Source organism: Epinephelus lanceolatus, chromosome 6 (assembly GCF_041903045.1).
Source record: "Epinephelus lanceolatus isolate andai-2023 chromosome 6, ASM4190304v1, whole genome shotgun sequence".
Classification (NCBI taxonomy): Eukaryota; Metazoa; Chordata; class Actinopteri; order Perciformes; family Serranidae; genus Epinephelus; species Epinephelus lanceolatus.
In genome coordinates this window covers 23,027,295-23,040,133 of record NC_135739.1, presented here as the reverse complement: position 1 = coordinate 23,040,133, position 12,839 = coordinate 23,027,295, and the positions used below count along the sequence as shown (strand labels likewise).

Genomic DNA, 12,839 nt, shown 5'->3' with positions numbered 1-12,839 from the left:
AGCCAAAAATGAGTCACGAGGTCTGCTCGCTGCACCACAACTTGGTGCTTAAGAGTCTCTTAAAAACTTGAGAAGAGGTTGAGAGCACTTGACTGGCCCCCCCGCCACCCCACCCGCTGTTTTTGCCAACTCTTAGGTTGGTGGACCAATTTTCATTCCAGGGAGTTGGTGAGGGAGGTACAGGGATATAAGTGATTCCTCAAAGGTGTTATGTGACAATATCAACAATAAACCTGTTTTCTGTGTCGCTTTGAAAAGATGAAACAACTAAATCCAGTGAAACAGACAGATAGGGCATGTTTCATTACATGAATGAGAGAGAAACCACCGACTAAAGCTAATTAATGGACTGTATCAATTAGAGAGGGAAAGTCTATAAATGGGTGCTGAGTATGCAGTGGTAGGAGTATGAGAGAGCAAGCAAAAAAGACCATCTCTTGGGTAATGAGCACCAGTGATCATGAAACCGAGCTCTAATCGCTTCCGCCAGTCAAATTAAATACAATTACCCGTGCACCTCCAAAATACCTAACCCCCCTAGAGGAACCAGAATAGTAGAACATTCACACTGCATGAGCTTGAGCATGTCTGACATTCAAACAGGAGCGGTGTGTTTAAACTGTGTGCTACACCCTGAACTGTACTGAAAACATGGGTTAAGCACTGAGAGCTGGTGTTTGGCGTGAAGAGCAGGAGAGAGAGCGGGGAGAGTGTCTGCTGGATGAAAAATGCAATCAGTGGTCAGGGTTTTTGTCTGGATGGTCTCACGCAGGGTCATCTCAGCATGTTAGCTGAGTTTATTACAGTTAATGTGCCTGATTTGATTGAGGTCCTGACTGTCATCAAGATGGCTAATCCGCTCAAAACAAAAATAATTGTGCTGCAGGAGGGGCGGAGTTAATCAAGAGGCAATTTCATGACTGATGAAAAATGTCACAACATCTCAAAAACACATACACTGCACTTATCCTTTCAAGAAACGGTGCAAATACTTGAGATAGGCTTGACTTTGTGTAAGTTGCAACACCTGATAGTGTATTTAGACAGCGGTGTGTAAACAGAGCTGGTTTCTTTCTGGCTTTGCACACAGGGTTTTATGTTAGTGCTAGAAAATGGATTTCTGCTCCTGCCTGCATCGAGGGTTTGTGTATACATGTGAATATGGGTGTGTTCTGAGTGTGTTACTCTCCATGTGATGATGTGCAGCTCTCTAGGACCTCACACACACAAACACATGCTGCATGCTTGTGTCCACAAACACCGGCACAGACACACAAACACAGAGACCATCAGACAAACAGTAATCACCAGCGGGAGACCAACAGGCCATGTGGCTGAGAGCAGAGCGGAGCTGAGGTAGGAACGGCAGGCGTTAATGCACCTTTGCATGATCTGTTCCAGAGACACAGTGCACGGGTGGTCAACTGAAGAGGGTTACTTTGTTTGCTCGAGCATAAAAAGAACTCAAATTACATCACACACAGTCAAAACCACAAACCCACATTACAGTTAGAGCAGCTCACTTGTTTTACAGTGTGATTAAGAATGTGGGTCGTTTCCCCCTGAGGGGTTGAGGGCACAGAGGCAGGTGGGACCACATACTGGTTTGATTTCTTGCTCAGTGACAGACATGGATAAACCAATTGCCTACTGACTAGATCAAGCTGGTGTCTTTCCATTTACCAGACTACATTTCCAACTACAAGCCTGCAGAAAAAGGTTAACTTCTTCTGTGCACATCTGTTAGGGGACTAACCTGCATCGAGGATTCCCTGGGCAAGGATGGCTCCGAACTTAGCCATGACATCATCATGCTTGTCGTTGATCACCTTTGCATAAAGCTGCCTGAACTGGTTCACCTAAAATAAGGAGGGGAGGAAAATATGTTAAGGTACACCACATTATTGATTGCATGACACCAATGGCCAACCAAAAATTTAATTTGTATTGTGAAACTTTGGATCAACAACAGGTTCCATTCTTTAAGGGTAAACTATGCAGGATTGCTGCTGTTTGTTCCAGTCCCCACCGAAAGTGCAAGTAAAATCCAATCCCTGATTCACTATCATTTGGCGTATCACCCCCTTGTATTAGCGTTGCTTTTTTTTTCCTAGTGCTGTGCTTCTTGGTTGGCTGCTGCACCTGTTCACAACCTTCTTATAAAGCCTTGACTTCACCTGAGCTCTGTGGGGGTACATCGCCATGAACATCCCAAACACAGAAAATAACAAGAAAAATAAGACGATACAGGCAGATGGCATCGTCTCTGCAGATAAATAAACTGCACACACTTCTAATAGGTCATTAGTGATGATTAAGATGGATTACTTTTGTATAAGTCTTAATTTTTTGGGGAAAATTCTGCATAGTATATCTTTAAATTTGATAATTATTGTAAATTATACATGGCTGGTATTATTTTTCTTGACAATATGTGAAATAATATGTGAAATAAAATTGTCTCAATTTTAAACCAAATCTGGAGTCAAGTCCTTGTTAAGGAAAGCACGTTATGAAGAAATACATAAAAATGGCCACGAATAACTAAAATTTAAATCTTACCCAAAGTGGAGGTTAAATCTTGATCGTTTATAATAAAAGTGCACAAACAAATTGTACAAATACAGCTTTCAGTAAACCTAATTTTCACTATAACTTTACACTTTAATGCAATAAATGAGCCTTATGATTTCTAATACTGCAGAGAGGGTGTATGGTAGTTTTTTTTTTTTTTTTGCTAAGTTTGTGACTCCTTGTTAGAGGCTCTCCAAATTAAGGGAAAGGTATACATTCAAAAACTGTATTACAGCCTTTAACTACCACATTCAAACTTGCACTCTGTCAGCACAATATTCATAACAAAGCCACATCAGCATTGCCACGCCCACGATGAGTTCCGGCATTACCACAGTGAAACTTTAGGTAAATACTTTCCTGGGCAATTAGCAGCCAATTTGAACCAGTTTACCACCCTCAAACTAGAGGCCTATAACTTGGCTGTCTATACCTGTGAAGTTGAGCGGGAAATTAAAAAGAGTGGGGCTGTTTGAAACAAGCAGTCATGGACTTAATACCTCCTGACATTCCACTGTTTGAAAAAACGGCGTCTTGCACAATCCTGCATACTGCCTTGAGCTTTAAGGACCGTTGCTGTGCAGATGAGGAGTCTTTGAAAATGTGTCTGGTAAATCTTAACTGTCTATGACAAAGTATGAGGTGCTCCAAGGGTGAGTACGTGCAGTTATGCCTGGACTAGTCACTCTGCAGTCTTCTACGACACAGATTTCTTTGTCTTAACGGTTCTGATGCTTTCTACTTTTAGTCAAGTCTTTGCCTTTTCTCTGTCCTCACCGTGGTCTGGAAAATTCCTTTGCTATTTTAAAGTCTGCTAGACCTATGGAAGAAGTCTCGCGGCCAAACTGTGATCCAGGTTGTTATGACTGCTGGCTATAAATCCATTTCATTAATGATTATTGAGAAGCGTTCAAACAAGTCATGACAAAATAAACAAATCGCAAACATGTGGATCTTACCTTGGGACAGGTGACTTCAGTCTGCTGGATCATGATGAGGGCAGAGGCAATGAGGGCACCCTGTCTCACATAATTTACTGGGTCATTGGTCATGGGCTCAAGCAGATTGATGGCCTCCTGTGGGTATAAAAGCATGAAAGAAAAGTTGGTAATGTTGCCTAAAATTAAGTGAAACTCCAGTCAACTGTTATTACAAGCTGAACAAGCCTTAAGGGGCTTGTAAATAACCATCTCCTACCATATTACTGCCAAACTGGGTAGCAGTGAATAGCTGATCATATCAAAATTATTTGGAGAGGAAAAAGTTGCTCTGTGATATATATATAAAAAAAAAGAGAACAATTTAATCAAATTATTCTCCCATGTATGCATCTCATGAGAGGATATGGACCAGTAGCCTGGGAACTAGATGAATCTGTGAGCTCATGTTTTTTTTTTTGCGTTGGCATTTGTTAATTGGTCTGGCAATGCCAAGCTCAAGGACCAGCTTCTTGGAGGTCAAGTGGACAAGTGGATAAAGAAATTGATCTTTCGGGACTGCTCCCTCTCCCATCTTTGATGAAAATTAGGAACAAAAACATGGTTCAAGATGCTGCAATAGAAACCACACTGTCTAAAAATAAAATAAAAAAGACTTAAGGGCAAACAAACACAGACTAGCCAAATATAAAACATAAGCATGTTTCATCTGGGGGACATCAGTTGGGAAAAATGTTTGTAAAAGAATTGAGAGAAAAATGATCCTCTTCTGACTACTGAATAAGACAGTGTAGGAAGTGCCACCTATAGCTGTCTTCTCTAGTTAATTCACAGAACTTCTGATGGTGTTTCTCAGCTGGCGATCTAGGCTCTAGCGCTGCTGCTGCACTTTGTGTCACAGGTTATGTATTATGGTTTTATAGTTTTCATGATTCCCTTTAATTTCTACAATGCCTAGATATTATGTCTGTGGTGTACCACTGTGTTGTCATGTTGACTATGTATTGTTTTAAGTTGATTGCAGCTAGGTGTGGCATTACTGCTTGGGCAATATTTCTCTTCAGGAACAATAAAGTGTACCGCATCTTTCTTAGTCTGTAGCCTAGAGTCTCTGAGGGCCTCCACAGCCAAACAGTATGCCAGGCTGACAACTATCATTTGGTCGCTTAAGTTGGCAGAATGGTTACAAAAATTTGAAATAATGATCATTAGATGTCTTTTGTGGTCTCCATTTTCCAAAAGTGGAAAAGTGATTTCAGGAATATTTGTTTACACCTCTCAGAGACACATAAGGGAGGACCTACAGATTTTGCTATGAAGCCAGCAGCTACGCTAAGAATGTTAAAAAAGTAACAATGACAGACTGACTTACACAATTTTTTGCATGTATATGAGAAGTTACTTGCTTAGTATAACTTTACAAAATTTGGGATAATGACCTCTTTAAATTCTGCTGAAGTGGATATGAAACTGACCCTTGTTTTTTTTTTCACTCCAAACACATTTATATTTTGCCGCTCCCAACAAAACAAATCAGTGCAACAGGGACACTTTGGTTGATAACAGGAAAAGGTATTATCAACAGAGGCAACCAGACCACACACATTAATGAGATTAGTGTCATCCATATCTGGTTTCCCAGGAAAGCCGAGTTACAGTTATGACAGGCCCCGCCTTCTTCAGATTTCTCCCATGATCACTGTAATTGTAAAAAATTAAGAAAGGACCACCTCTTTTCTCTTATTATTTCTGCACGCTCCTCTGTTCTCAGCTGAGCAGTAATGGCTGTAACCCACACCACCAGACTCAGAGGGAGGCGTCAGCTCCGCCGAGGAAAGAGAAACAAACTAGGATGATGACAGTGGAGGTAAAATAAACCATGTTTCATCAGTGCTCTCGGCTCAGCTGGCCGAGACAGCCGTGTACCGGGATGATAAGTCAGAGTGTAAAGCCAACACCAGTCGACCACATCCTGTTCCTGATAGGTTGTCGAGGGGTTTAATTGAGGGTATTTACTGTCAGGCCCAATCAGCGGAGCAGGACGACACATAATGTGGTTGCTCCTCTTAATCCGTGTACAGTGGTGGACTGTTTTCTTCAGACTTGTGCTTCAGCGTGAGTTGAACATTAAATAAGATTCAATTCAGTGCAGCTTAAAACTGGCTAGAAGCTTGTGTAAATAAATGGAACAGTAGAGAACATAATTTCCATTTTCATACATATTTATAAAAGTGTATCATATGACAGTACTCTGAAACACTGAAATGGTTCTTGGGGAACAATGCTTCCATCCAATTCACTAAATAAGCTGAACAGTATTTAAGATTTTCATTATGGCACAAAATCAGTATAAACAAACTGAAAAAGGTCAAAACAGCTTTCCTGTGCAGTTTTTTCATTTATGTAAAAAATACAAATATCCAAAGCCCAAGGTGTATAAAAGATAGTAAGAATGCGTGTCCTCTAAATAGGTGACCCACTTCTCTTGCCACAACATCATTACTCTCACTAAGGACCTAATGTGCTCGAGGTCTTATTCTGGAAAAAACCAAGCAGTGGAGCTTTGGAGCTGATCAGCTCTGTAACAGGCCTCGTCCTGATTTGGTCCAAAACATTCACTTTGGTGCTTCAAGGCTCAGGATGCAATGAGCCATAACTCTGCCTCGGCCCTGCCACCTGAGACTGATCAGCCCACATACTAAGACAACTCAGGAACTGGCAGCACCCCCGACTTCTGTCTTCTTCACTCTGCTTTCCGGACTTCAATGAACCCAAACGCGATGACAGGGTACAGCCTGGTGACTGTGAGCCAATTTGGACCACTTTATCAGAAAATCTACCAAGAACTTTCCACAATTTCTGAGCTCCCCGGTGCTGACCTTCCATTAAAATTAAAGCAAATGTCAAAAGATAAGATGTGAAACAGCTGCTTACTTTATATTTTAATCGCTCATACAGTAAATAGGATAATAGCTAAAGCACTGAGAGGCCTTTGATCAAACTGTGGCATTTATAAAACTGTTTTGAAGCAGGTGTGATTTAAAAAAAGATGAGTCTTTTTTAAATTATTTTAGACTAATAAGAGCTTGTAGGATGTCCCAATCTGACATCAAAGATTGGTTTCATGGCCTATCAAGGCACTTTTTTACTGATTGGGATGGCTATATTGAACCTTATAGAGTCCAATCTGATCCTTTGTTTACATCAGCTGTCATACAGGTACTCGCAAAGCTTTCATCCGAAGCAAAGCAGAGATCAACTGTCGTCAACTCTCCAACTCTCCAACTCTCAGCTGTCTTTACTCCATGTGTGTAAGAGCAGGGGCTGAGCCCCGCCTGCAGTGTAACACTACACACCAAAAAAGACAGCATTATGGGACCATTTATGTTATTTACCTAACATAAGAGCATTTGTTCATTTCAGCTCAGTGTGAGAGTCTCTTGTGTATTGCTGTCATCTACGGCGATGGTGTTCCACCACTCTGCTTGGAGGAGAGACAGCTGGGTCTAAAGCAGACGATAACCACACACTGCACGGCACCGTGCAACTAAAGCGCCACATCCAAAAAGCCTTTAAGAGCAATTTATAAATTTAATTTAATCCGAGCAAAAAATGTACAGACAACAACATTAAACACTCAGCCGAATACAGTTCATTCAGGTAACTGAGGCAAGGCTGCATCAAAGCAACAAACACTGGTTAAAAAAAAAAAGGGTGAGACAAAATGGCTTAGGTCAGCAACAAGGCCAAGAATATTAAAAAGTGGGTTTGTTATTTTATACTTTATTATTTTTGTAAAAACAACAACAACAAAAAACATGAGGGAACAGCTTGGATGCAGGGATTTTTTTCCTCAATGAATTGCAGTGAATTTCACTTGTCAAGCATATACATTGGATTAATTTTAATAATGTTTATGTACTTGAAGTGTGCAATGTGCAGCTGTATTATCTAAGAAAATAGAAGTAATGGATCAGGACTAGGTATTGGCAGATGCTAAATATTAAAGACTCCAGTTAGGGGCAGGAACGCTTGATCTGCACACACCTAACAGCATATATTTTGAGCAACAGCATTATATTCGTTACAATTCATTTTAGAAAACGCAACATTTGTTCTGGTGGCATCATTACATCTGACAAGAGAAAAGTGACCTTTTCTCAGCAACTTCTGCAGTGGCTACAGAAAATGAGTCTGCACTTGCTCATCTAGATAGGCCTCACAAAGGAGCCATCAATTGGCGGCTTTAAGGAGCTTTGTGCAGCATAGATGGTCTTTACATCAGTGACGCACATGTTACGCCAAGGCACAAAGAAAGCACATAGGATAAATGAGGACAGTAGGGGCAATGCTGCCTCTGTGGTGGAAAGAAAAATGCTGGCTAAGCTTTTCGTGTACGCAGCCTTACAAGGAATATTAATTCCAGTTATAAGAACTGATTCAAACATAGCATAACCTGTGCTCTTTTGCAGAAATCTCATTAAATAGGGAGTCATTATTTACATCATGGTTCTGGAATGACTAGCAAAAAAAGGTCTAAGCCTATTAATGTGGTGATTTGATTTAAAGGATAACTACCCTAATTTTCCACCTAGATTTGTCAAAGAGACTGATGTGAACAACAATTTTTTAAATTGGTCCAGAATGTAATGAGGGGGCTGTTGCCAGCATATGGGGAAAGTGAAGACCGTCACTGTATCTCTATTAAAAATGGTTATTTTTGACACAGACAGACTCAGATTGTATCTCCTTACCTTTCACTTGATCCAGTCTGTTTATTATTGTCTCCTTAAGCTGAGGTTTGGTTCTGATATCTCACAAGATGCCACTTGTCAGTGCTATGTCAAACATTTTAGCATGTTTCACATAAAAAGCACACATTCAGTTCATGCTACCCAGTAGCATGGGCTGAAGCACTGTGTCCACTTCCAATAACAGCAGCCCAACACCATGGGAGGAAAAGAAAAATAAGGGGGGAAGCACTCACCTTGTTGCCTGTCCCAGCACAACAGATGCCCAGGGCCATGGCAGCCCCACAACGCACATGAGGGTTGTAGCTCTCTGACAAGAGAGACACCACACTGGGACACTGCTCAGGGGTCCTGAGAAGAGACAGAGAGAGCGATTAAGAGTGACTCAAAAAGACGCACTTGATGTTAACTATTAAAACGACACAGAGTTGGGGACAAGAGCACAAAAGTGTGCCACTGTGATCATCATACAGAGTGTGTAGGAGGCTTTATACACACTATGTTCATTGTGCCCACAAGAATATCAAGGATATACGCTACACTTAAGTAATGGATGAAGTGATTTTTTCCATATCATTTGAAGTGGTTTGAGGTCTTGAGCAAGAGAGCCACATGAACCACAACCACTGTAGTTATCTTGAGATGACTATGATAGGGAATGCTTTTTGGGCCATCTTTCAAAAGGCTGGTGTATTTGCATCTATATAATACCATTTGTACAACATGGTACAAAGGGCAAAGGACTAAATAACTGATAAGGCATTTATTTTGATACCATAGGTGCTTTCATCTTAGGATATACACACGCACTATTATTAGACAAAGTGCAGAGAAGAAAGCGAAAAAGAAAAGTGAAAGAGCATGGGTACTAATGTGGGGGTTTGATTTATGTCCCCCAAAACTCTCAAAGTTCCTATGGATTTTCTCCCAATGGCTCTGTTAAGAAATAGGGAGAATAGAAACCCATATTTACTGAAGGTATAATTGAAAATGCTGTAGCGCTACATAATTTCTTTCCATCTCTTGTGCTGTATAAAGGATTTCTTTGTTGAATTAAGTGAACATCAAAGGATGCTAGTTAAAATGTGCAAAAAAAAGGTAGGAAAAAAGCACTAAAACATCATACAGATATGAATGATGTAACAGCAAGAGACTACTCCACTTTATGTACTAGTGACAAAAGTGTTATGAGTGAAGGGGTTGCCAAGATAAGGACCACACGCAATTATTCAGAACTTCCGAGTTAACTTGATGGGGTCTTAATGAGAGGCCTTAAGTAGGAGGAAAACACTACTTCACATTTAAATTGTGCAGTTCTTTGCTCCCAAGTCACCACGAGATACTCTAATCAGTACATGCCACATATGGGCACACTAATGCAGAGCCTTGTCACATTAGATTTAGGTCACCAGGTGAAAGTACCAAGCATTACCATGTGGTGGTATCCAGGTTTGCTTGATTTATTAGTCAAGTTTTATCTTAATTTGGTTAAACAGAGGAGAAACAGGAGAAAAAAAACATGCACAAGGACGAAGTAAATGGTTTCATAACCATAAATGTTAACTGACAATTTGCTGGTGAACAGCGGTGTTGATAACACCAGCACTGCATGGGTCTGACAGATGGACTGGTTGAGATTACTCAGCACCTTTGAATTTCACAGAAAGGTTTGGTCCGTCTCAAACAGCCACTGGGAGGGAATCAGTCAGGTTGTAATTTCAAGCCATTGAAAAATTAAAAAGATAAGAACAAAGAGTCCTGTAGGTCCCGTCAAGAAGCCACCATCATAATCATTAGCGCAAATCTCTGTGGTTTGACTTTTCTCAACCTCACTAAAATGTCACATTGTACCAACTGTCCCAACAACGCTCTGCCAAGTTTCTTCTATAGAGCTTAAGGTCATTGATTCAATGAAATAAAAATAAAAAGATGGTAAATAACCTGGCAATACTTGGCCCTCAGATTATAAAACAACTGGTTTTAGTTGATGTATTTACCCTATGATTCATTAAAAACAAAAAAAACCCCAAAATGAATACTTAAAAAAAATAAAAATACTAAAAATAAATAATAATGTTAAAAGGTGTACTATGCAGGAATTGTTGGCTACTGTTTGAAAACGGTATTGCCAGCGAGATTGAAAGCCATCTGCTTGGTGTTTCGTCTTGCTATATTTGTGGGGTTTTTTTGCTTGTGCCATAGCCTTTTGTAGCTTCCTATTGGATGCCTTTTGCTTATGGTTTGGCACCTGGTCGCTACCTTTTTGTAAAGTCCCAACCTCACCTGCACTCTGTGCCCAGGAACATCCTGAACACAGCCAAATAAGAAGTCAATAAAAACAGACAGAAACAGATAAAAATGCCAGCACACACTACTAGTGGGTCTTAAGTGATAATTGAGAGGGATAACGTTATTATAAGTGTTTACATTGTTTTTTTAGGAAAATCCTGCATTGACTACCTTCAATACAATTGTTAGTTTATAAGCAAAAGACTTTTAGCATGACAGCTCTAGCAAAGGAAAGTGATTTCACTGGCCCCCATTTTATTGGACTGTACCAAATAAAAGCTCAAACACGGCAAGGTAGGACACAGTAAAAACAAAATGCATCACTGTACATTTTATTGAGCCCTCAATAGTGCATGAAAGTATAGAAGGTGGCCAAGATGAATGAGTCCCTCTGTCTCCATTCAACACACCATTAATAGTGCTGTCTAACTGTACATAATGTACAATAAAAGAGGGAGTACAAGTGTCTCTGGGTTTATGATCAGTCCTTGACATCAGTACACTGTCGTGGCATGTTCTTAAAGTATCATCTACCCTTCGCCTGTTTGATATTAGAAGCACAGCTCAAACACTACACTAGGATTATTGGAGATCTAGATCACCTTTCAATTTCACCTACAGCAATAGAGTTTATTCTTTTTAGTAGTCTGACAGCGCCCTTTAATCAGTATTTGGGTGCAGAGCAGAATGTAAAGCCTTCAGAGGCAAATTTATGATTTTAGGCATTGAAAGTATGACCCAGGCCATAAAAAGTTCAAGGTTCTTTTTCTTATTGCTAGACACAGAGACCTAATTTATGATACGTTTTAAAATCAATAAGGGACTATAGCAGCTTAAGGGCACAATTTGAGAAAACATTGCTGTGGCTTTTCAAATAGTTTCATCTAAAGCCTTTCCAACCTTTTCAAAGTAAAAGATTAGCAAATTACCTTGCAAAATGGAAGAACTCAGATGGAGAGAAGAAATCAATATCCAGCATTTGTTTCGTCTGAAAAGGGAGTGATGCAATGATGTCTGTATTTCAAGACTTACTTAAATATAATCATAATGTGTGATGGACTTAAAAACCTCAGAATGAACTGAAAGATGAGGGGAGAAAAGATAAGAGAAGCAGATTACATGTAACACTTGTGAACGCTTGCAAACGCATCCACCCTGCTGTGGACGATCGAACCTAACACATTCCATTCTTTATTCTTAGGAGAAGAATAACCATATCATTCACCATGATCTGGACAAAATGAACCCTCCAGCAGTGCACAGTGTTGCTCCTGTGTTCACACCTTTGTACAAAATATAGGCTTTAAGACTTTACTGGTCATATGAGCCAAATTAAAAATATTTACTTAAAGGTTATAAAAATGCACAGGCCTTTTTAGTTGACTGGTTAATGGAGTGTGTGATGTGCATGCCTAACATTTATTACGGTGAGTGACAGCGGCTGATACAGCTGCAACTTAATAATTCCCTCTGTCTACAGCTCCCAGGCGATGCCCAGCTGAGCTAAACACATTACAGATTGATTTTGCCACATGAAATGTGATTGTGGCAGTTACTAATGCACTGAGATTGTAAGAGAACAGATCTTATTAGCTTGCTTCCTGTCTGTTACAACCAGTCACCAAAATACACCATGAAAGTACCTGGACAATGTTGCACTGAACAAGCCAAGAGGCTGCATTGCTTTCTTAGTAGACACTTAAACTCAATTAGAAATCAACCAATATCTGGCGAAGGGGAGACAAGCGAGTGCGTCATTAGCTTAAATTTACGTATGACTGAAAGATATTGGCTACTTAGCTGAACTGCCCCTAGCCATGCTACACAACAGCTGCTAATATCACAGCTACAGGTAAGCGCAAACAAAAGAAAACCCGAAAGAAGAATTATGTGCAATGCAACTCAATTTTATATGATATATAAAGTAGGGGGGTCCCTGCTCCATCTCTTCTTGAGCTAAGGCTTCCTTCACCTAAAAAACATAAGTAAATACCTCCCTTGTAAATTTTTAAGCTTTTAGATGTCTTAAAAAAGATAAGCAGCAAAATGAGACTACAGAACGTCATCATGCTGAGCTTTGTGGTTGTCATAAAAAATGCAAGTTTTATCTGAGCAGGTTTTAGTTTCTTCCTTGTGTGTTTGATGATTGAATTCCCCTGTTTGCTATGTTTTATTTCTGTTTAAACTGTAACTGATGTGCTGTCTTGGCCAGGTCCCAGAAACCTCCCTGGTTAAATAAAAGAAATTTAAAAAAAATTCAGAAAGTGTCCAACAAAAACAAACTTCT

The 12,839-nt window shown here is 40.0% G+C and overlaps 1 protein-coding gene across 1 annotated transcript in view; it reads right to left on the bottom strand.

Moving 5' to 3' along the window:
* The window catches only part of psmd1 (proteasome 26S subunit, non-ATPase 1), a 48,006-nt gene that overhangs the window by 12,939 nt on the left and 22,228 nt on the right, over positions 1-12,839 (bottom strand). The window contains exons 17-19 of the mRNA XM_033622203.2: positions 8,500-8,614; positions 3,534-3,650; positions 1,757-1,859 (exon numbers count right to left, since the gene is read on the bottom strand). Coding sequence (XP_033478094.1) covers positions 1,757-1,859; positions 3,534-3,650; positions 8,500-8,614 — 335 coding nt within the window. The remainder of the gene's footprint in view (positions 1-1,756; positions 1,860-3,533; positions 3,651-8,499; positions 8,615-12,839) is intronic.